Below are 25,271 nucleotides of genomic sequence, written 5' to 3'. Positions count from 1 at the left end.
AGCCCCGCAGGGTCTCCTCCACATTCGCTCCGCAAAAACATCTTTTTGCTCCACAAGTCACCGCATCAAAACATTCAAAATTGCTCCTCCCGCATATTCACGCAAGAAACGCGAAATTCACAAGCAAGGACTTCGCTCAAGAGAAGCTACTCCCGTATACTACAAACCTTCAAAGGTAAATTTTTCATAAACATGCCCGCTTTTGAACGTATAGATATATTATATCGGGCGCTATTAGCCTTCTTCTTGTCTTAATTCCGGCCTTTTTTATAACGCCGATGAGATTATAGTGGGATGGGTTTCCCCTCTTGGTCGATGTTTTCTGTGTGACGATCCTGGGGGAGTCACGTTATTAATTAAAGGGAAGAAATCGATTTCGTGTGGTCGCCTGAGTGCACCGCTGTTTTGGGTGCGATCATGAGAATCGCCGATATGCATCGATTATTTTGTGACCATATACATCACAACTCTTTCTAATTTCGGTTACATACTTGAATAGTTTCGATTATTTGAACCTATACATCTCTCGTTTCTTATGGATGCGTCGTCATCACGACTGTTATTTGAATGTTTGAGTTTTCTTAAACTCATGTCTATAAATGATAATCTTAAGGTCTACGTACTCATTTATTTGAGTTGAAATTCATTACTCTGAAGCAGCACTATTTGCTGACAAAAGATCTCAAAAATAACACATTCTATGGGACACACTTAAAGTGATTCAATAAACGTCTATGACGTTGTATTACCAGAGTTGACCTTGAAGCATGCTCCACATCCGAGAAACACATGTAATTTTTGGCACCTGTATCTATTTCTTGAGGGCATTTTGGAGATGGAAACGTAACATTCTTTCATTCTCAAGTAAGCACATTTTTTAGCCTCAGGCTAAGGCTCCGCCCAATCCGATATGCAAGATTTTGTTGCTACGGACTTTTGATTAGTCAATCTATTTTGACTATGTCTTCTGCTTACTATTTTTCAAGTATGACGTTGGCATTGCCATGATTATTGCTCGACTTTAGCTTAAGTCGTCTATTGGAATTGGAAGCGTGTTTGTGTTGTATTAAATATTGGCATATTCAATAAAAATTCTCGTATTTCTTATTTACAAGATGGACTCTTGCGAATTTTATTTGTCTTGGCTTAGCATGCATGGTCAACGTTTGCAACTCACGTGGTTTTTAAATTGGCCGTTTTTGGGTTACATGAGACCCCAATAGCACTACATTGTGATTTTGCACCTTCAAATTTGGAAAACGGACCTCGGAACGCCAAAATTGACGTCGTTTTTCCCGGTTACTGTTCCGGCATATGCGCCGCCTTCCGGCCATATTCCGGTGTTTCCGGCACCGCCACCCGGTTCCTACCGGCGTCCCCTATCGGACCTGACGTTACGGCCTCCATACCGGCCAGTTCCGGCCGCCGGCGGCTGGTTTTCTGGCGAGTTTTTCCAACGATTTTTTCGTCATTTTTCCAGCCTATTTCCAGCAGTTTTTACTGCCACATTTTCCCAGTCCAAATTTCACCCGATTTTGAGTTATTTTGACATGGTTTTCCGGTTAATTTTCCGGTTTTCTCTAAGTCGTTTCATAGCTCAAACGATTTTATTATTATTAGTGACCACCCGCACCAATTGGATGGTCTTTACCACCCAAATTGTTTGGTATTCAACTGCTCCAATACCATGTTTTTCCAACTCTTAAGTTAAAAAATGTAGTATTATTGTCATGTGATACACTCGATGGGATTGCACATTTGTTTCAATCCCCCCTCTTACAATATCCTATGGCGTATTGTCAAGAGAAGTTCATCGCGTTGTTGCCTCTCTTAATTTTATTTTGAGCATGTCCCGGCGTGAAATCGAGTGTCTTGCTAAGTTTTAAAGGCCATACATGCCAATGATGGATTTTCATCTTGATATTTGTGTTAAGAATGGAGAGGAATAAATCTGTCAGATTTTATTGACAGTAGTTTTTTCAAGCTTAGACAGTAGCTTTGTTAGCCTGTGGACATAACTTTGCTTGCATGCAGCAGTAGTTTTATGTAACTCAAGATTCTTTGAATCATGGGTTCAATTTTGTTGTCTCCTCGGTTTTGACATGATCATTTTTTGGTCATTTTGAACAAGATATGATGATTCGAGTTCTTTGAAACTCACATGATCATCTATTTTTCATGTTCACGAAGCGATTGGAGAATCACCTCACCCATGCTCCACACGGTGAGGCCGAGCCTATCCGTGCCATGCACGGTGACGCCGAGCTTGCCTATTTCGGAGGCTCCATGGTATTAAGGTCGTCGGTGGCGGCATCCCTTCCTTCACAGGAGCTTGTGATGCATCCCGTGTTTTCTAATGCCTCCATGGTAATCTCTGATGCCCATCGCTCATTTTGCAAAGCTTGTTCTTTTGCTAGATTTCAAGGAAGTCCTTATTTGCTAAGGCTCCAACCGACAACATTCCATTCTTACGAAGTATTTAAGGTGACATTAGTGGACCCTATCCAACCGAATGCAGACATTTTTTGGTATTTTTATGGTATAGGTTAAGAGCATCGACGCGTTGGTCACACGTCGCTTTGCTTTCCACAAGAAACGCTGCATTCGCTAAAGTTTTTAGCTATGATCATCATCCTAAGGACTCACCACCCTTCCTATCCTTTCAAATCTATTTGATTGGATACCGTTGGAGAGTTCACCTCCACGACTTTGATGATTTCGTTTTGCATGTCTACTGGGATCGTCGTTGAACATATTATTCCTCATGTTCATTCACTGTACGATCCAGCAGAGCTCGGACTTGGTTATGGGTACTAACCTGCCAATTTTTGCATGGAGATATGTAATGATGTTGCATGCAGCGACACTTATTCGTTTTAGACCCACAACTTGCCAAGCGTTTAGTGCGTACCAGATGGTTACTGGATACAATCCCAACGTTCTTTTCATTAAACGCCTATTTGATTAAAGTTGTTTATGTGCCTCTATTGTAGTTATCTCAATGGGTCTCCTTGAAACGATTAAGTATTCTGGTTAGTTATGATTTATGAATCACCAACACTTGTCCGCTATTTCCAATCTATAACCGTTGATCTCTATCCTGCGATATTAGCTGACGGTCACTTTGATGAGACATACTTCCCGTCATTAGGGGGAGATATGGAATGCTCCCATTCCGGTTTTAACGCTAGGAATTGACGTGGTGTGGCACTATGTCTCATTAAGATCCCGCACTACTCAAAGTGAGCAAATGTGCAACGCATTATCTACCTCCAGAAAGTCAAAGATTCGATGCTCAATGACTTTACCGATATTGCGAAAGTGATGAGATCGCACATAAATGCTGTGATGTGCCGGTAAGGTTGGAACTCTCAGAATATGAGAGAATTTCATATGACCTGGTCCTAGCACCGTTGGCACCATCCCTGACAGTGGGAAGGAAGCCGGTGAGGGCACCATAGTACGTTGTGGTGTTGTCGGCGCCCGTGGTATTGCACCACAAAACAAGGGCGGCAAACGAAAAGATGGACTAGTAAGGATTATAGCTTCGGTCTTGGCTCCTGCCTAGATGAGGGGGAGACCATTATTCTCTGGAATCAAAACCAGAAAGAAGCGAGATGCGTAGGCACAAATATTTCGCCCATCATCAAGAGATATTCTCTAAACATGTGTATCAACTAAGTTTCTGTGGGACGCTACAAACTCCTTTTGTTGATGTTAGAGAAGAATAGAATTCTCACAAATTGATCGTATACAACGCGCGCATGTGTTTAATGGATTGATCTCCCATGATTGATGATGTATTCGCTTATGCTCTTATTCCGTTGTAAAGTATCAACGATGAGCAACTTGACCGAAGTGGAAAGAATCAATACAGTCTGAACTAGACTTATTATGTTGGTCGTTGTTCATAAGTGTAATGAGAAAGATGAAGTCATGCGATATATGCAGGACTTATGGCGCAAAGATTGTCTCATTATCCTAGTATTGACTACGATGAGTTATATTCTCTCGTTATGGACATAATTGTTTTCCGCTACTTGATCAGTAGTAGTGTACATGAAAACTGATTTGCAGCATATGATAGTGGTCATAGAATATCTGTAAAGGGATCTTGACGCAGATATGAGAGTTCCCAAGGGACTTTAAATGCCTCCAGACCACGGAGAGCTTATGTAATCAGATTACGATGTTCGAGAGAACGTAATACAATCGGTTGCAAGAACTCATACCCATATGTGTTCATATGAAAGCTAATTCTTGATTCTCTATTCTGTCTAAGTATAGATGATGAAGAGATTCAATGAGCTATAGATTCATATATGTAAGTGTTGTTGGGACACTATTGCTTTCATTATTATGTGATTAACTATGCGCCTATGCATCGTCATTGGACTTGCATTGCTCCATTGACATGGGTTTAGTTATACACTTAGTGAACCAACACAAATCCTATCCACACCAACGCCGCCAGCAACTCCAGCAACATCAACATACGCCTTGGTGTAGTAGTCGATACTGGTAGCGTAGAGGATGCATACGGTTCCGTCTCGGACCAAAATCAGTCATTCATTGGTCCATTCCCCCATTCTTTTGTGAAAGACATATTGAATGTGACAAATCAGAATCTGTCCAGTTTCCTAGCTCAACTTCAACGAGACCTACAAGATAGCTTGCTCGATGAAATATGGTGAAATTAGTACCGTTGGAAAGACCTATGTGTCTACTTTCCGGGGACACCAACCATTTGTTCATAGCTATCATATTGAGTGAGTTATGGCCGTTTTAGCAAAGTATGACAGTTCTGTCCGGAAATTTGCAAGTCAGTCAACTTCGACAGAGCATTGTGAACTGCTCCGATCGCATTAGGTTGTGAACCTTATGTCACTGGAAAGCCACGGGTGTCTACTTTCCATAACATTTTATGGTTCGCTGATACCTATTTTGAGGAAGAAGTTATAGCCGTTTAAGTGAGTGAAGCTCATTCTACTCGAAATCTGATTTTCATTGCAAACTCTTGTTTTGAGTTGTTATGCAATCTTGTTTCCTAAGATCTAAGTTTGGATAAGTATAACATGAATGATCTAAGGATGTGCGGCTAGATTAATGATTAATCATTAGCTCAAGACTACGTTTGAGAAGCATGTAATGAACGTTGTATGCGTTGTTCTTTGTACTCCATGATTATGACACTAATGAGGGGGAGTTGTTTCGTAGACTTCAACGAGAGTCTATCTCACATGATGCTATCAAATGTAGACGGTGCATTGTGCTCTTTTTCCCTTCGATCAAGCTTTTGTTTTACCCAAGAGGTTTTTATTTTGCTTGACAAGGTTTTTACCGAGGCAACGATGTGTGCACCATGCAACCTAATCATGCGACACAAGGGGGAGTGTTCCAGGAGAATTACTATTCTACCCTTGTGTGTGTCTTAGCCTAATTGGTTTCCTGTTAGGAGATAGATTAGCATATCCGTAATAGATTAGGACTCCGAATCCTACGGGATTGTGGTTTTGTATTGCCTATATATAGACCCCCATATCATTCAATAATATACAATTATTTTATCCTACATCAAATTTTTGAATATACCTCTTTGTAGTTTTACACTCACACACAAGGCAGCAAGATAATTACGTAAAATCACAAATGTTTAACCAATGTATTTTGTCAAAAATATCCCTCGAGGTAAATAGAATTACGTAAACACTTCAATAAAATTATACAAACTCATGCGATGAAAAATATGCATCGTTATACGAGACTAGTATGTATTATGTCATTTATTCTTAGTCATTCACATATGTATAGTTTTATGCACGTCATGTACTGAAAATTATCTATGAGAGCATAAGATCCAATCAATATAATGAGATCTTTCGATGTGAAGAATACACTCAACTAACAAAATTTAATGTTATGCATTTTCGTTGATCAAGGACAGGGTGTCTGAATATGTAAAAATTAGCGAAAAGAAACCAAATTATCAAGTTAAAAATGACGCATAATTTAATATCGATCTAAATCAGGTATTAAAGCACAAAGCTCATTAAAAGACTTTGACTTGAATGTTTACGAAACTGTAAAGCTTTAAGCTTGACAACTAACATGCCATCGTCTCTTTAGTCCAAAGACAATCTCTCAACTCCTTCATACTCCCATTAAAAATTGAGATATGAAGTCAAATTGTTGAAAACAACTTCAAATTGTTGAATCTAGACAATCTCTCAACTCCTTTATGTATGATTATTGAAAACAACTTCAAATTGTTGAATTTGTTTCCAAGATTTTCTTGTCCATATTAATAGTAGATATCCCTCTTGAAAGGACTAATTCTAGTCATTATGGTGAATTTCATCTCAAATCTTAAGGCATGAATTTGGATTGAGTTGGACTTCAAGGTTTCTTGCCCCCTACCCTACAATACACTTTCTAGTTTCTACTAATGATGTTATTGTCATTTCTTGGATCAAATGCCACCCATGCACCTCTTTCATTCCTTTAAAGCTTTGACCCCATTATACTAAATGAAAACTAAGCAACATTCATGATTCATGTACTTCAATATTTCTTTGCTAGTGCGAAAAGAGATTCTTTTTGCAATTTCCAGCCATCATGCCATGAATCTAAACTGAATGATCAGGACTCCGACACTTTTGTCATTATCCTTTATCTCAAACAAACTGAAGCAGAAATAGAAGAAGAATGATGGCCTCAACCTTCACTGATTAGATGAGTTCCAGATATATTGTACAGCTACAATTAACAGCGCAGGTTATCATAGCACCTACAGTACCTTTGTCAACATGAACCTTCCAGTTCTACTATATAAAGGGCCACAAGTAATACAATATCACAAAGCAAATTCAGATGCTGGACAATTATCCCCAAAGATGAATCATACCAAAAATATTCTCAGCTTGTGAGCAGCACAGAGGCTCTGTATCGGCATATCCTAATCATAGCGTCCATGCCATCCATAAGTCAGCCTCAACGGAAAGCAAGGTTTAAGAGTATTCTTCAAGCGTTCTCATTTTCAAACTTATTGGGAAGAATGAGTACATCACTGTACATGTATAATCAAGAACAGATATTGTCAACCTTTACATTCCAAACGTGTAGTCATCCAAATGCATACATACAGTTCATACTTATAGTTGGTTGGTCGACCTGTTTATGGGATATATGCATGAAGTAAACCAGAAGACGAACAAAACTTACTATCCTATATGATAACCAAATAATCACACAGGAAGGTTTCAAAGATGAAATCCTTGTAGTGATAAGGAGATGAATAATGCCAAGAGTGGAAATGAAAAGGCTCAATCTTGCCAATATGTCTGGAAGGCTTAAAAGATGATAACCAAATGATCACACAGGAAGGCTTAAAAGATGAAATCCTTGTAGTGACCAGGAGACGAATAATGCAGAGTGTGGAAATGAAAAGAGGGAGATAAAAAAGAATCTAGTGTTTTACAACATAATGAATATTAGTCTAATAGTCAAGCAAAAAGCTCTGAATGTGATAATAATGTCGACCATAGGAATTCTCATCTGCATCTAATGACTGCCTGGAAATTTTTAAAGGATAGAAACTTAGTGTACTACTCGGAGACATCAACACTCTTCACAGCGCCATTTAAAACTCTTCCAGGGGATCAGTCTAAATGGGAATCACTCACTGAATTTGTCTACTTACCATTTAGTTTGCAACTTGAGTTCATTATTCAATCATAAATTCCTAATACTACCTATAAGATTGGTTACTTTATATACAGTTACATTGCTACCTTCCAGTGTAACCTAGGTAATTTGTATTATCATATCAGTTGGCTAATCTGAAGCAAAAAAAAAAAATATAAAGCAAGATGAGTAAAACAACGCAGTGTGGTGCAAATATGAGTAGACAAAACACATCATACCATCCAGATCCCATGTTTGTTCCTTTTGGATCAAATTTGAGATGCCTCATCAGTTCCCACTTATCAAACTGGGAAAGCTTCTTTATGTCAAAGCCAGGTGCCCAGAATTCTGTCATCAGAAAGAACGAAAAAGTTTCCTGCTTTTATAAGTTTACATAGGGAAGCAATTGCTGTAAGCTTCAAGAATAACAATATGAAGAATAAATGGCATTTAATCACACTATCCCAGATCCCTGAGTCCACAACTCAAACTAAAAGAAATGCTAAACATATATTCAAGTATCAATCTTTCCCTTTCAATGTCAGGACAGAACAACTAGCTTCCCGTGGACATATTATGGAGAAATCATTGAGGATATACTCACCTCATAGAGAATCATGACCTATAAAATAGAAAACGAGACGAATAACAGCAGCAGTGGAGAACCAAATGAACAATCCAGATTCAACAAAAGAAAAAACTTGTATAATCATAAAGGAAGAGGAAATCAAATAAGGGATAGTCTTATATTCCCCACTATAAACCAAGGGTATAAATCCTTACAACTTATTCCATGAGCTAGCTTATTTAAAGACAACATTGCGCAGGATAGATTGTCAACAGCCAGACACCCTTCTCTGCAATTATGGCTACTCCTGTGTTCATAACTTAGCTCCCTATGGCTCGTATCCACCATTATACTCCTACTTCTTGATCTTTTTGATCTTCCTAGGCCCCGGAACTTCCAATCTCCCAACAGAACACCCACACCTAGCTCGAAACACCAGCACTGCTCTCCCATTCAGGGGCGCCATCTTCTTAAGCTCAGCCTCCAACTCCCTGTGATGATCCCTCGGCAACTCAAACAGCCCCTTCTTCACTCCATCCTTACCAACCGAAGCCGAATTCTTCACACACTCCTCTGTTTCCAGCTGAATGTCAAACTCCGCGCCTTTCCTCAGCCCTTTGCAGTTGGGATTCCCACATTTCCTACTGGTGCAGGCCAACAGAGCCCAAGCAGCCAATGCTGCACACAAAATGCTGAGCCCCATCGAGCCGTAAACCAGAGGAGCATGAGACACCTCCTCTCCCAGCACATACATCACGATCCTCGCGATTTCAAAAGTCTTGACAGTGATGAGTTTCGCGTACGGGAACAACAAGAACCCGGACGCGCCGATCACGGCAATGAAGAGCACTACATCGATCACCGCCGATCGGGATCGATCGCAGACCGGAAAATTGGAGCAATTGGGAGAAGAGGAAGAAGAATTGGGCATCTTTCTGTTCCTCTGTACATGAGTGGTCTGTTTAGATTTAACACCCGAGTTGTCGATTAAGGTCATGGAATCGGACATCATCGGAGCGTTCTGATCAACGGAGTTGCAGACCGAGATTGAGCTATGCAAATATACCATTTCAGATTGAACCCCCCAGATAAGAAAGTCTCTGTTCCACCGAATACAATCGACAACCTTAAAAAGAAAAATGTCAGATCAAACCCACCAAGAATTCAGATCAACCAAACTCACCGAAACTCAAAAAGACAAGAACTTTCAACCCGAACTAAGGATTGAAATTCTGTCGGTGCCGTAACGAATCCAAAAAAACAAAAAACAAAAACAAAAACAATACCAATGACCAAAACAAGCTCAATCAAATTGGCAACTTGGGGGGATGTTGATGCAATTGGATTATGAAGAACAAATAAAAGCAGAGGGGGAAGAGAAGAAGATGAAGAAGCAGAGAAGACAAGGATGAAGATTTGTTGCCATGAACTAAATAACACTTGAAAAATGATGAGGAGATGATAGAAGAAGAGAGAGTCCTCTTTGGTAAGGTTTGTTTATACACGCCATGAGGAACTCCAAGCGACACGTTAGAGTGTGATGGATTACGTGGGCTATTGGGCCTTTTTCTCAATGATGTGTGCATGATTTTGTGGGCGTATACTTTTATGGGCTTGGCCCACTTTCTTGAAATGGAAAATGATTCTGCGTTTTTTTTCCACCAAATATGGTAATTCTTGATTACGACTCCGGTCAAGTTGTGACCTAGGCGTGACATGACAGAAAATCTTTTCATTATGGCATAGAAGGTTATATGAGTTGAAATGTCCTTTTTATAAAATGCATAGATTCATCAATCAATAAATATGAATAATGTACAACAATTCTCATGATAATAATGAATTAATGATAACGTGCAGTAGTATGTACAACATCATATACCATGTCAAAGTGACTACGGACAATAATCCACCGAACCATGTGAATTTGATTTTTGATAAATCATTTGATTGTATCATAAGATGATTATGACATTAGATGCGAGGGAAAAAATAAAACAAAATGTGAATATCTTTGATATATTACTCGTAAACATGCATATACATACTCATGAATATGCGCATCAAATTTCATACCGTAATAAACTACGGAATCACATTTACTTTATTCGATTTGTATTTAAAAATGTCAATTTTTTGTTCCAGTAATTTAGTCATCCAAACATAGTTACATGCTTACGTAATGTGGAATGAACCCTTTAGTGGAGTTTGGTCAATTTGATCAAACAAATCAAGAAGACCAAGCTACTCAAAGGTGCCTTATTTCTATGGAAATTTATCATGTCAAACAAGCAAACAAAAGGAAACTACAATGAGATCATGAATTTTGACTTGATAGAATTTTACGCGTTAGGCAATCCTCATCTTGGTGAAATCGAAACAACCAAATTAATCCATTGGTCGTGTTGCTCTTAACATATGCACTAGTGCTCAAGTCACGGCAAGTCGGCAACAATCAAGTCAAACATAATGGTGCATATTGCATAACGATAGGTGACATTGATAGGCAACAAATGAAAGTGTTTAACAGTTTACCGAGTTTTTCCAATAAGAACCATATTGTTGAAAGCTAGTTGAGGACTAAAGACTTAATTGTTAATTAAATATATTTTTTGATTATATTTTTTCATCTTAACCGTTTAGATTTTAGTAGATTACTTGTACAAATTTTCAGCCAATTTGATAATGGTTAAGATATAAAAGCAGATCAAATTAGTGAACGAACCAAAATTATCAAACATGAACCGTTCAAGTTCATAATGAGTAAATCACATTTATGAATGTCTTAACTGTTGGAACTTAGTGTGGGATAAAATCCCACATTGAAGAAGAGATACTTGCTTGGTTGTTTATAAACAAACACCCATGTGAGCAAGTGAATGAGTGGAATTGCCTAGAGTGGGCTTGATGGGCTTTCTATTGGATTTCTAATAAAAAATGGTATATATTTATATAAAGTCATAGATGGGCCTTGGGGCTCTTTGGGCTCTGGAAATTAAATCTAATTATAATTTTTGAATTAATAATTTTATTAATTTTTATTATTATTTTCGGATAAAACCAAAGGTAATAACTGTTACCAACAGTTACAACATTTTGAACAATTTTACATGTTCGGATTTGTCTTTATATAAAGACAACATTGTGTCGTTGTTTTCCATTAGACGTTCATCTCTTCTTCTTCTTCCCCAAATCGATTTCTCTGAAACACAAAGTAAATTCGCCAGAGACAAGTTTTTGTGCAAGAACTTGTACCAGATAATTGTATCCTCAAGATAGACGTCTGAAACTGCAGCACAAGTGGGGACGAATTCTCTAATCTTGTAGAGATGGATCAATCAATATCATCGATTGGGAAAAATCATGTTGAGAAACCTGAGAAATTCAAGGGTTCTGATTTCAAACGCTGGCAACATAAGATGTTGTTTTATTTGACAACTTTGAATGTGGCAAACGTCCTCACTACTGAGACCCCTACTGTTCTGGTTGGAGAAGGAGATAATGCTCCAACAGCAGCACAACAGGCTGAGAACAAGAAGGCTATAGATTCTTGGGAGACTAATGAGTTTCTGTGCATGAACTATATTCTCAATGCCTTGGACGATTCCTTGTATGATATCTACTCCACATTCAAAACTGCAAGGGAGTTGTGGCAATCATTGGAGAGCAAGTACAAGACTGAGGTTGCTTGTTCAAAGAAGTTTGTCATTGGCAAGTTTCTGAATTTCAAAATGAGTGATGCCAAATCTGTTGTCAAGCAAGTGGAAGAACTTCAAGTCATTGTTCATGAGTTAGATGTGGAAGGTATGGGTCTTAACCCGAATTTCCTTGTTGGTTCTATTATTGAAAAATTACCTCCTACATGGAAAGATTTCAAGATATATCTGAAACATCTAACTGAGGATATGAATTTTGAGCAATTGGATCTTAAACTTCGAGTTGAAGAGGATAACCGGAAAAATGAGAAGGCTGATGCTATTTCCTTGGAGCCAACTGCTAATATGGTTGGAGGGAGTCCATCAAAGGCCAAGTGCTATATATACTTTGTTTGTAATCGTGATTTTGGTTGGTCATAACATTAACGATTTTCAATTTGAAAACAAAAATTATAAGAATGATCTACTCATATATATCTACAAACTAAACGGTTTAGATCTCAATATAAGATTTAAAAGTGGGTGAATCTCTTTATTTCTCAACAATATGATCCTTATTTGAAAAGGTTCCATAACAGTATATGTAGAAGGGACGACTATGTAGTCATAACTAGCTTTGGGTCTAGTATGAAATATCGTGTTCAATAAAAAATTAAGCGGTTGTTAACAAAATGGCCTGAAAACATTGTAATAGTGCAAAGTTGGTACATAGTTTCGTATAAGGTTCAGATACAATAGCACTAAATACTAATGCTGATAGGCACTTGACGATTTGGTGGACATGAGTTGTACCTCAAAATAACTAAAAACACAAGTAACTTCAATCAAGACCATATTACGCTCGTGTTGGTAGATAACGAGAATTTCATGGTTCAACCTCTTGACATCCTTTGTTGGTAAAGAAACTTTAAAAGAGGTGACGTATACGTACGAATGGTACGATCCATACATCTAACCAACTGTCTGCTTATTATTTACTTAATTAGTTTTGTACAAAATACTTAGGGTCCTATATTATATGCTAATTCTAATAAAGCCTCAAATTCTCAAAACTAGCATTTTACCCGTGCATTTGCATGGATTCAACTTCCCACCACCCACTAAAATATAACTAACTCTTTCTTTTTTATCTCTTGTAATTTTTGTTTTTGTTTTTTCCTTTACTATTTTACATTTTTGACCATTATATATGATTATATGTTATTATTTTAACTTATCATTCTCTCTGACATGAGTATTTTGACAAATCCATTTTTTAGTAAATATGTTGACACTAAATGAGAGCTTCTAGTCATAATAGTGGAGATTAGATCCATTAATTGGGTTTCACGAGCTTAGTCTTTATATTATCGGCTACTATGAAGTCTTTTGGGCTTTTGTAAAATAACACTTATTTTAATGAATGAAATGTGGGGTACTCTATCTAAATTCTCTACTAGCGGTATCTAATCGAACGGCTATGGCCGCAAGTGAGAAAATGTTCCTAATATTCGGCACATATGTGTCATCTCTAGAGGGCCGGAAAACAAAAACACGACCAGTGATGAAGATTCGACATCACAACCCTATCACAGTAGGAGTGGTATCCTCTCCTAATGAGATATTGCCTAATATTGCCTAATAAGATGATATGGGTCATCCATTGCTAATCAACAACCAAGATAAGCTCAATTGTTAAAAATGTCTCACCAATTCCCTCTCTATCTCTCTTTCATCCCCAATTGCTAATTAACAACCAAGATGTCAATCTCTCCTCTCAGTAAAAATTGTACTTAGGTTTGTGTTTGAAGTCTTAAAGAACTAACAGAGAATCAATTATTTTGTCATTGCTATAATGCCACATATGGTTTTGAGCACGATTCACAAGTTTGAGGTGGTGAAATTAAAAAGATCAATTTAAAGTCGGATAATTCAAACAAAGATGAATTGAATTCAGGATCGATAATTTTGGGATACTCCTGAAAGAGAGGATTGGGAGAGAGGAAAAAAATTAAGAAAAATGTAGATCAACGGGGAGGAGACCAGAGACAGCGACGGAGACGGAGACGGAGATGGAGATGGCAGTTTATAGTCGGCGGCAAAAATTCCCGTCCCAGAAGAGAAGGGAGAGAATAGTGAGAGAATATTGGTTTTATGTTTGAATTAAAAAGGAAAAAAGATGGGAGAAAAAAATTTATGATCTAGCCGTGGGTTAGTGGACGGCCCATATATTCTTATTAGGTAATCTCTCATTAAGAGAGGATCCCGGTCCAACACGGTATGCTCGACTCCCTATAGTAGCGTAAGGTGACTTTTTCACTCTACTTTTTTAAAGTGCGACCTGTGTGTTTGATGTGGCGCTTTTGATCTACTTTTTCTCATCCTATTTGTGATCGTAGGGGCTTCCCATTTTACTTTTTTTTTTAATGTTACAATTTTACTTTCTCTTTTAGAACGAAAATTATCTTTTTGGGATCAAATTCGTGCTCCACCACCCCATACTTCATTAAGGAATAAGTTGAAAGAAGACATACAATGTAAACAAGATGTAGATCATCTACTTCTAAGTTTTAATTTAATGTGCAAAATTAGACAAAACAATTTAAATATTAAAAATAAATATCAAATATATATTCTTTAAAAACCCATTAAGTTTTTTTTAAAGAAAAAATCAATAAGATTAAATGTAATTAAAAATAAATTACAAGCGTTTCAACCAACATCACGTACTAACTGATGCGCCTCTAAGACTTAATAAAGAGATATATATACACTTTCATATCCAAATGTAGTACCGAACTACCAATAGACAATACATACTAATTATCGTTCGCATTTAAATTTTCAAATTTAGCTTAATTCAACCGTCATTTGTCCTAGAGATGCGATAAAAGCCTATGAAATATTGGAGAAATGAGTTACACGAATTATAACGGAAGAGTGATTATTCTGTGTGCGTAAAACAGTCGACTAGCAGAAAAGTAGCGATAAGTTCGGGGACCTTTGGACGTAAAAGGGTAGCTGATTAGGATTATCGACGACTTTGATGCCAAAATCAGATCCATAAAAACACTTTTTATATGACCGAAATACCCCTCACGTAAAGGCGAGGGGGGCAAAAAGGAAACAGAATCAAAAGATCTTTTCAAGGCCACAAGCCTAACTTGTGGCTCAGAATTCCCCTCCTTAATGACGTGGCACTCCACCCCTTCCTCACCTCCAAAAAAAGAAAAAAGAAAAAGAGAGCAAAAATTTTATTTTCTAAAATTATTTCCAATCAACCAAAAAACACAGAGTGAAAAAAAGAGCAAACGTGTCAGATCTCCCTCACCTTTTTCTTCTCTGTTTTCAGTTTGAGAATTTAAAGAGAGAAAGGAGGAAAAGAGTTCGTAATTATAGGCGAAAATGTCGGAGGCGAGGGACCCGGCGATCAAGCTTTTCGGGAAGACGATTCCGCTGCCGGAGGTTACGCCGTTGCTGGGAGATTCTGCGGCGGCTCCGGATCCGGCGGCTGTGGCTGACCGTGCAGCCTCTTCGTCCAACTCGTCTTCGCCTGGAGGGGAGGAAGTCAATGGTGGTAAAGAGGAGACGGAGGTCAATAACGGCGGCGACGATGAGGTATCAGCTTTTGGCTTTTGATTGATTTTGTGGGATTCATTTGTTTTCTGGATGTGTTTTTTTGGGTCTGAGCATTAAAGTTTTGATTTTTTTTTTGTTTGTGTTGGGAAATTTCAGAGGGTTTATAATATGTTTGATTATTGAAGCAAAGTTGTTATGTTTAGGGTTTAGAATGAGTGGATTGTCGTTAAGATTTTCGTAGTTTGGAGTTTGGGTTCAGGTTGTATATACCATGAAGATTGGCTGTTTAGACAAGTTTACCAGTTTGAAGTGTTGAACTGAATTATCTCTAGGTTGTTTAAATTTTCTCAAGTTTTAGACCTCTACAACTGGAAACTTATGCTGATAATCTGATGAAGATAAAATGTCTGCTGCTATTGCACTATCTGTGTATGCATAGTGACTTCAACCAGCTACGTAGTCTGAGGCATATATGCTTGTTTGAGTCCTCTGTGGGTTTCATTGCATTCTTTTGTGCTGTGTTTGTTTTGTTCCACTCATCAAGAAGACCTGTAATGTATATAGTTGTAGACATGGTTGGTTTACAAAGTATTGGTTTACTAGGATATTGGTTTGTATTTCTCTACATTTTGATAAGTATCGGTAGAACAAGGGATGTCAAATCTTGCCTAAAGATGTCATTTTTTTAGAAATTGACTGAACAGGATTTTCGAAATGAAGAGTGTTGAACTTGCCTAGGGTATCTGTGTGTGTGTGTTTTTTTTGTGAACATTGAAATTTCATGATGAACCTAGACTCTAGCAGATCGTTCAATTTAGTATTGAGAAGCTGACATTTCACTTTCGGACTATTTGTCTGTGTCTTAATGATATGAAAGGGTGAATGGAATTGTAGGAAGTTTATATGTTTGCAACACATATCTGAAACTCATTTTTTGGCTTGATTTCTGATCAGGAAACGTTGGGTGAGAAAGCAATTAAGAACAAAGAGGTAGATGAGGTCCAACCTTTATCTTCTGAAGAGTTAGTTAATCCAGATGAAGCATCAAGAATAGGTGGAAGTCCTAAAGTACCAGTTGACAAGGAGACTACTGCGCTCAAAAATTTTAAGGCCGAAGAAGAACAGAGCGAGACAAGTAATTCACAAGAAAAGACCCTGAAGAAGCCAGACAAAATTATTCCATGCCCCCGCTGTAATAGCATGGACACCAAGTTCTGTTACTACAACAACTACAATGTCAACCAACCTCGACATTTCTGCAAGAACTGCCAAAGATATTGGACAGCTGGTGGGACTATGAGGAATGTTCCTGTAGGTGCTGGTCGTCGAAAGAATAAGAATACCCCTTCTCAGTATCGTCACATAAATGTCTCTGAAGCTCTCCCAAATGCTCGACCTGATGTTCTAAATGGAGTCCACCATCCTTCACTACAATCTAATGGCACGGTTTTAACATTTTGCGCAGACTCACCCCTGTGCGATTCAATGACTTCTGTTCTTCAGCTTGCTGATAAGAATGTACAGAACTGTACTTCAACTGGATTCCAAAAACCTGATGGTTTAATCATTCCAGCTTCTTATGGGGGCAGTGTAAGTGGAGATGATCATTCAAACAGGTCTACAGTTACAGAATCAAATTCAAAGGAAGAGATGTCCAAACCTGGGCCGCAAGAGCCGGTTATGCAGAATTATCCCGGCTTCCCACCTCAAATACCATGCTTTCCTGGTGCTCCCTGGCCTTACCCGTGGAACCCTGCTCAGTGGAGCTCTCCAGTAAGTCCGCCTGCTTTCTGCCCGCCAGGGTATCCTATGCCCTTTTACCCTGCAGCTGCTTATTGGGGTTGTGCTGTACAAGGCACTTGGAACATGCCTTGGGTTCCTCAAACGTCATCTCCAAACCAAACTGCTCCAAGCTCTGGTTCTAACTCTCCAACCTTGGGAAAACATTCGAGGGATGAGAACCCTGTAAAACAAACCAGCTCCGAGGAAGAGGATACACCGAAAGAAAAGAATGCCAAGAGGTGCCTTTGGATCCCAAAAACACTGAGGATTGATGACCCTGGAGAAGCAGCAAAAAGCTCTATATGGGCAACGTTGGGGATTAAGAATGATAAAGTGGATTCGATTAGCAGTGGAGGACTCTTTAAGGCCTTTCAGTCAAAGAGTGATGAAAAGAATCACGTAGCAGAAGCCTCTCCGGTCTTGCAAGCCAATCCAGCAGCCTTATCTAGGTCACTCAAGTTCCAAGAGAGCTCATAATTTGGTAAGTTTAGAATTTAGGAGCTTAAGATTAGCAGTTGTTTTGTTTCAAGTGGTACACACAATTCAGCAATGTTCAATTGCTCCCCACAACACTTCACCGCCTCCTTACGCCTGGGAAATCCATCCAAATGTTGAAGCTGTCAATGGTGGAAGAAGGTAGGATTCCGCAGCCGCTTGTCTCTGGAGCTGTGAGGCATCTTACTATAGCTGAAATAGCCACTGATTTTTCCCCTGCTATAATGAACATTTGCAGTTTTTTTTTTCAGTTGTACATATGTTTACATGTAAAAGTAATAGTGAGCACTAGACCTAGAACAGATCGGGTTTGTGTAGCCTAATCCCAAATGTATTTAAATAATTTGGGGACTTTAAATGAGACTTCTTGTTCAATTATGCTTTCAGTTAGAGCTAAATGACTAAATCCAGTCTGGTAGTGGAAGTTTCAGAAAATTTCAGTGATTTCTGCAGAGATTGGTATGGCATTTTATCTGAACTTCAATCATATGAAGAAAACTAAAAGCTTTATTACATATATCCATTTAGGCTGCTAGAGTGCTAGTGAAGGATCACGTTGTGAGCCAAGTGGTTGGAAAAGATTGCAGGGCCACCAAGTCCCTAGATGGCCATGAATGGGAATCAAGACTAGGCCAAGTACATTTCCCTTTCTCCTTCAGACAGACATTCAGACCATAAAACAAAGCACTCAGAGCTGGAAAGTCGACCGTGAAGTCTCAACTTCTTCTCAGGCCAAGTTGATCAATGCATATAAGATAACTGTATATTTTACATACCAGAATTCATGCATACTGAAAAAGTTGAGAAATAACAGCAAATCATTTTGTTAATGAATTGACATCTATCTACTTTGAGAAAAAGGAATGGACATTTATGGATTTGTCAATATCAAACGAACATGTATGTGACTGTGATTCTGTGAAGAGGTTATAGGCTAAGAATGAAAGATTGAAAGATACCCATAAGAGTAGGACACTTTTTGGTTAGGGTGAAAGGTTGACCACAAGTGTTTCTATGGAGTGGGATGGTTTTGGCTTGGGGTCCCAATTGCATGTGGCTTCTAGTGAACCTCTTTGCTTCCTCTCTCCCTCTTTCCTGTCATTTTACAAATTAGTGATTCAATGCATTAAGGTTTCTAGGTTGAAGTTGAGGGCAAATTTAAGACAATATGATCTGCATAAAGCGGTGGATGAGTTAATTGAAGACATGCATTGTCACATTATGCCCTCTCAATACTGTTAGTGAATGACTGGTCTTTAACCAAACCTTATGAATATGGTTCTCCTTCAATGTTCAACATTATATAAATTGTGGAAGACTGACTAATCTGTAAAACTCTCCCGAAATAGTTTAGACAAAATCTACATGTTTACATTTATTCATAAAAAAAACACATTTAAAAATAATTGCGTCACCGACAAAAGCTTCAATAGAAAGATAAAACATGATCAATTTCCTCTTTTTTTCTACAAAGGGTAAGTGAAATGTATAAAAGCTTCTAATATCTCATTTTATTGGTTCTTAAGAAAGAAATAGGATTATCCTAATACTATTAAGTTATCAAGCATGAGACCTGAAAGGCTCCTGGCCCTCTGTATAATAACTATAACACATTGTTTTGGGACCGAACTTGCAAAGTCAGCTCATGTGGTTCTTTCCAAGTCATTAAGGCAAAAACAGTAAGTGCATCCTCAACTATTACTGTTATGTGATCTCTTACTTTGCTTGTTCCTATAGGCTCCTCCCATAAATATTACAAACTTTATCTCTATAGTAAACCAGAAAAAAATACTGATTAGTAGTTTAAACTAATAATAGGGTCTCAACAGCGATGAGTTTGTAGACAATAAAGGGTTAATTTCAATTCTGCATTTATCTGATGCAGTTCTTTACTAAATGGCCATCAGCTGCATCATATGCGTTGTACAAATGAAACTGATAAAACAAGGCTAATGAACTAGGAATAAACAAATAGCATGAGGCAGGGCCGCAGAGGGGATATGGGAAGCTTCACTTTGCCTGAAAAGCAAGAAACACAGAGCTGGGTGAAACTTTGTATATGGTGTGCACAAAGTTTGATTAGTATAGTTAATTAGCATCGGCATTGTCTAATGGTGAAAGGTTGTATAAACAAAGAGATAGGAGGCATAAAGAACATTAAGGTACTTAAGGGCTTAATTAATCGAACGTGCGTGCACGAACAGAAGAAATTTATGATCTTGATACACATGCAATCACTTTATATAAGTTCAATTAGTGATTATAATTCTCTCTTAAATTCTTGGCTTCTTAGTTGTTTGACATATGAGACTGCATAATTCCCTCTCTGCTTCTCTATTTCTTGATTCCATTTCATCTAACTTGATTGCTATGTTTCCCCCACCGACTTTAAATTAAAGATCTCTAAAAATTAAAGTCAACTTCTATGGAAAAAAGAAGTCAACTCTTATAGTTTATGGGATTCATCAAAGTTCTGTTAGTCTATTGTTTTAAGATATCACCTATCACAAAAATGACAAAATGATGTCTCTTGTCCAAAAAAAGATTGTGATAATAATCCCAAAATATATCTCAGGTGGCCGGGAACGTATCCTTATGTTTCCTATCTCATCGTGCTAATCTATCAAGTTTTGAAAAATTTCTATTGTTAAACTTTAGGGTGGATAACATTTTAATCCGTTCTTTATAGATTAAGAGCGGGATAAAATTTTAAATAATTGCTCGCTTATTTCTTTAGTACTGAATATTGATACCCTACGGAGTTAAATGGCGTCTCTGTTGATTAACTTCTATTTTATTTTGCCGATATCATCATATTTTAGTGTTATTTTCCCGAAAGAAAAGAAAATGTAGGTAGCAAATAGGTGATATTAAATGCTCGAACCATCGAAATTAAGAGTTGCCCTAATATATATCCTTATATAATCTCATCTCTCTTCTTTTAAATATCTGAAAGCTGAAAAGCTTCAGCCTGAAACCCTATAATTGATCTGTACTCTGTTTGTGGGAAAGACAGATTGAATATAAATAGAAGGGATCCTTGAAAAAATCAAACACCTCTACTCTTTTATCTCTTTACAGCATGATTCTGTCACGCTTTTGAAATTCTTGGGAGTCTTTGTCAGATCTCAACATTTTAAGGCGGTTACTTGGAGAGTCAAGAACCTTTTTCCTCTCTACCTCTCAGTTTTTCGAATTCCATCAAAACCCAGAAGATTTTCACAATTCTGAGAGCAACCCATTTCTCAGAACAGTGCCAGAAATCATGGGTCGTCCTTGGTTTCGTAGAATTCTCACGATTTCTTGCTTCCTGGCTCTGTTTTTCTCTCAAGGTAATACTGTACCTATTAGCTATTGCACCAGTTTCATGTTTTTCCAATTCAAAGAACCTATTTTGATTGGTGTTGCTATTTTGTTTAGGTTTTGGCAGAAACTTGATGGAGAGAGGTGATCAGCAGAGGGACTCTTCTTCCCAGATAGAGGTTTGATCATCTTGTTTCCCTATTTTTTCTTTTTGGTAGAAAGTTTGTATTATTACTTTTTGGGCAAATGAATCAGTTATGTGCTTGTTTACCAGGAAATTGATCCAAGTGTGAGGAAAATGTATGAAGTGATGGACTATTCAGATCCAGAGCCAAATGTGAACCCAAGAACAGGGTACATCTTCACCCCTCCTCCTCAGCCTAACTAAGATCATCATGATCAACAATTTGTCGCTAGAAATAAAGTCATGTGACGATCACCATGACCCTTTTTTGTTTCTTTCAGTGTAGTTCATGACACTGAAATTTTATTTAAATTCATAGTTCCCAGTTTGTCAACTGTAATATGTTTGGGTTCCTCAACTATGAATGTTTTATTTTTCTTGTACTTTTTGTTCAACTTGTGATTATGACACTGCTATTTCAGACATTATAGAATGCTTATATGGAATCTATCTGTTTTGGAATATGATTTGACAATACTGATCACCAAATCAACTCGCCGTTATTTTGTTTAGAGTGGCCGCTATGGTTCCATTAATATACCAGCATGAAATTTCGTTGTAATGTCTTGTTGAGTTGTGGTCGGTGATCATTCGATTGAATCATAATCCATGGGTGGTAACTTTTTTTTTCTTTTTAAATAGAATGATCGAGTCTTCAAATATATTAAAATGTTGGAGTTCAACATGAATATAAAACACTTACCTGGTGGACACGAAGTTAGAACCATGTGAAACAACAAAACCTAACGATCTAAACATTAATTGTCTTAATGTCGACAACCATGGTGTGATCCACATAAGTAACTAAGTAACCAAATGCCCTGAATGCAAGCAGAGGGGTATCTCTGGATCAATATTAACTAAAGCCTTTGACTAACAACCAAAGACTACAACACCGAACATGACTCAAAGGAACGTCAAGACCCAATTAATTTGGGCACGCAACTCCGGCACTCAGCCATTAGATCCGCCGGCCATAAAAACATGTCTTCTTCAACTGAATGCCTTCCATAAGAAAGGAGTAATCTACAACCATTAGACATCTTCCCGGCGTGAAATGACATCAAACTCCCACAAAGTTGCCAAACCCAGGCAACTAGATCTTCAACTGCAGCCGCACCACCATCAAGGGCCATGGAGCCATCAACCACCCAATGCTTTTTCAATCGGAATTGAAAGAAATCAATATCTGCCTCAACAACCGCAAGGGGAGAGGGGAGAAAAGAAAGAGGCACTAATCAAGGCCATCCCGGTGCCTGAAGCCAAACATTGTTGTCTTCACCAGATCTAGCGCCATCAACAATCCAATCCCCATAGTCACTTAGCAAAAGAAAAACTAGGGCAAGGAGGAGAGAGAGTGGTGGCCTCATAGGGTTAGGGAAAAAAGAACATCCTTGTTTTTTCATAGGTGGTAACTTACTGCTGATGAAATTCATTTTGATTTAAAAAAAATCTATTCATATATCCTTGATGTACACTAATCTAATCACATATTACATCATCGAAAGAAATAAAAAGAAGAGATAATTTAGAATACCTCGTTTTGGGACTTAAAATCTTGGGAGTTGAATACTCACAAGTCACAACCATACCCGTCGAACGTATGAGTTATGAATTGTTGGTTAGAGACTTAGAGGCACATTGCCACAGCCAACAAACCAAGCGGACGGGCAATAATCCATCGGTAAATCATTATGTAGGTAATGGATCCCACTTGGTTCTTCAATATGTATGCTGTCAACGTCCCTTTCGGAGTGGCTCTAGGGCATGGTTGATTTATAATAAATCATCGAAAAAAAAAATGGTTGATTCATAATGATCCTCTCATGGTTCTCCGATTGTGAAGTATGATGGTGATTTCGACGGCAGTTGAACTATAAAAGTAAATAAAATTTTCATTTCATTTTAAAAAAATTAGATGTACATGTCCAAATATATATATATCTAAATATTGAATCGCTTATAGTGAAAAACTTTGTGGAGATGATCTTGAATAACATACCTAAATATTGAATCGCTTATAGTGAAAAAATTTGACCGAAAAGTGTGCCAAAATTGGAACTTCACTCTGTAATTTCAGAGTGAAGCTTCACTCTGGATAGAGACTGATATATATATATATATATTAAGTAATTGAATGACGCATATGATCAAATTATGGTGATGTCAATTTTTCTACCTATCTTCAATTCTGCGCAAACTTAATTTACAAAATTAAGTTAAGTCCAACAAATTTTCGAACAAGATTGAAAACTATATACTTTCAAAAGAATTATTTGATCACATGAATAACATTGTCAACCATCTTCTAACCATGAAAATTGTTCACATATGAAAATATCACATCATAACGTTATTTACTGAAAGATCTTATTATTGGAAGGCATAACACTGGCTTATGTTAATTAAGGATTAGGACTGTGGTTGTGGCTTGCCACCGATTGTACGCAGGGGACTGCTCAAGACCCCAAGACCATGGGTTCCCTTATCTCACGTCTTAAATCAGTGAATTGTGAGGAAAGTTAACACACGAGGTTCCAGGAGACTCGATCACAATTTCCTTAGCAGCTGTCTATTCTTGACTTTGTTACGTCTACGTTGTGCTTTGTAAACTTTACACACACAAAGACACTAACCCAGAAATAAATCCATATAAATGATATAATAACTAGAAAAATGCATCCAGCCACTAAACAATTTAGCACAATGAGGAAGAAAAGCAGCCCAGGAAAATCAATCTAACTTCCCTGAAACTTTTTACCCAATTTTCCATTCCATCAACTTTGTCAATCAGCTAGAAAATTCCAAACAAATTCCCACATAGGACAAAGGGGTAGTGCCAAATCCAAGCAGGCTAGGCCTGCCTCTATTTCTCTCCCAAACAAAAAACGCTGAAACTTCCTTCAACATTCTCAACACATCTGCCCATTAGTTCTCCGTCTCATACTTTTCCACAAAACATCTGCGATGGCACTCAGAATCTTCCTCCATGTTTTGGGGCTTGACCAGAATGTTCTCTTCAAATGCAAGACTCAACTTTTGTTCAATATATATAAGACACCATGCACCTTGTCTTCTCACAACTCATATTGTTGTTGTAAAACTCAAAGCATTCTCTCATATTTCCTGCTCTCCTTGTTTCCATAGATTCAGGATATCTAACTTTGTTCCTCATCGATAGTATTAGCGCGACATCACGTACATGTTTTTCAGCCTATACTACTCTATAACAATGGAGAAGACATCATCATCGACTACTGAATACTCGTCCGCTTTGCCTTTCCTTGTTCTAATTGATGCAATTATCGCTATATTGGTGCACACAGCAGACTGGTTAGATAGCACCCAGAATTGCTTGTCGAAGTTCCAGTGTTTTGTACAATCCCAACATAAGTGTTGCAACTCAAAGGTTCGGGAGGAGAAGAACTTGGATTCGGAGTTGAGCCAGCTGCCAAAGATATGTGAAAAGAAGGATGATGGTAGCATAAGAAGAGAAGATGTGAAGATGGTGATGGGGAACTTGGGAATTTTTTGCAGTGCAGAAGAGGAGGAACTACCTGAATCGTTCAGTTCCAATGAGCTTTCAGGGCTGTTTGATGAGAATGAGCCGAGTGTGGAGGAAGTGAAACAAGCTTTTGATGTTTTTGATGAGAACAAGGATGGGTTTATCGATGCGAGAGAATTGCAGCGAGTTCTCTGTATTTTAGGCTTGAAGGAAGGATCAAAGCTAGAAGACTGCCAAAAGATGATCCAGACATTTGATGAAAATAGAGATGGAAGGATAGAGTTTTTTGAATTTGTAAAATTCATGGAGACTAACTTTTGCTAAGCTATTTTTTTCCTTCCTTCAGAATCTAATAGCACTGTTACCATTCCCACATTCGTCTGTCTTCTAACATGTATTTTGTATGTTACATAATTCTACTTTTACTAAGCATTATCATAGTTAGTTTGGTAGATGACGAATTCGTGAAAGAGATCAAAACAATATACATATTTCGTCATTGTACCTTCAAACTCCTTTGAGTCTCAGACAATAATC

General features: G+C 37.9%; 4 protein-coding genes across 4 annotated transcripts; 3 read left to right on the top strand and 1 right to left on the bottom strand.

Annotated features, from left to right (window-relative positions):
• Window positions 1-8,360: 8,360 nt before the first annotated feature.
• Window positions 8,361-9,703, bottom strand: LOC126799014 (uncharacterized protein At5g19025). Its single transcript, XM_050526123.1, has one exon. It carries the CDS (start codon window positions 9,318-9,320, stop codon window positions 8,607-8,609), a length of 714 nt encoding a protein of 237 aa, XP_050382080.1. The 5' UTR covers window positions 9,321-9,703; the 3' UTR covers window positions 8,361-8,606.
• Window positions 9,704-11,580: 1,877 nt separating this feature from the next.
• On the top strand, window positions 11,581-12,327 carry LOC126797398 (uncharacterized). The gene has a single exon (XM_050524033.1). The coding sequence runs from the start codon at window positions 11,581-11,583 to the stop codon at window positions 12,325-12,327; it is 747 nt and encodes a 248-aa protein (XP_050379990.1).
• A 2,864-nt stretch (window positions 12,328-15,191) lies between these two features.
• Window positions 15,192-18,117, top strand: LOC126797948 (cyclic dof factor 2). The gene is made up of 2 exons (XM_050524724.1): window positions 15,192-15,504; window positions 16,420-18,117. Exons 1-2 carry the CDS (start codon window positions 15,292-15,294, stop codon window positions 17,722-17,724), a joined length of 1,518 nt encoding a protein of 505 aa, XP_050380681.1. The 5' UTR covers window positions 15,192-15,291; the 3' UTR covers window positions 17,725-18,117.
• A 6,208-nt stretch (window positions 18,118-24,325) lies between these two features.
• LOC126798782 (probable calcium-binding protein CML46) lies at window positions 24,326-25,207 on the top strand. The gene has a single exon (XM_050525838.1). The coding sequence runs from the start codon at window positions 24,432-24,434 to the stop codon at window positions 25,056-25,058; it is 627 nt and encodes a 208-aa protein (XP_050381795.1). The 5' UTR covers window positions 24,326-24,431; the 3' UTR covers window positions 25,059-25,207.
• Window positions 25,208-25,271: the final 64 nt, after the last annotated feature.

This window comes from Argentina anserina, chromosome 6, assembly GCF_933775445.1.
Source record: "Argentina anserina chromosome 6, drPotAnse1.1, whole genome shotgun sequence".
Classification (NCBI taxonomy): Eukaryota; Viridiplantae; Streptophyta; class Magnoliopsida; order Rosales; family Rosaceae; genus Argentina; species Argentina anserina.
This window is presented reverse-complemented; position numbering and strand designations above follow the sequence as displayed.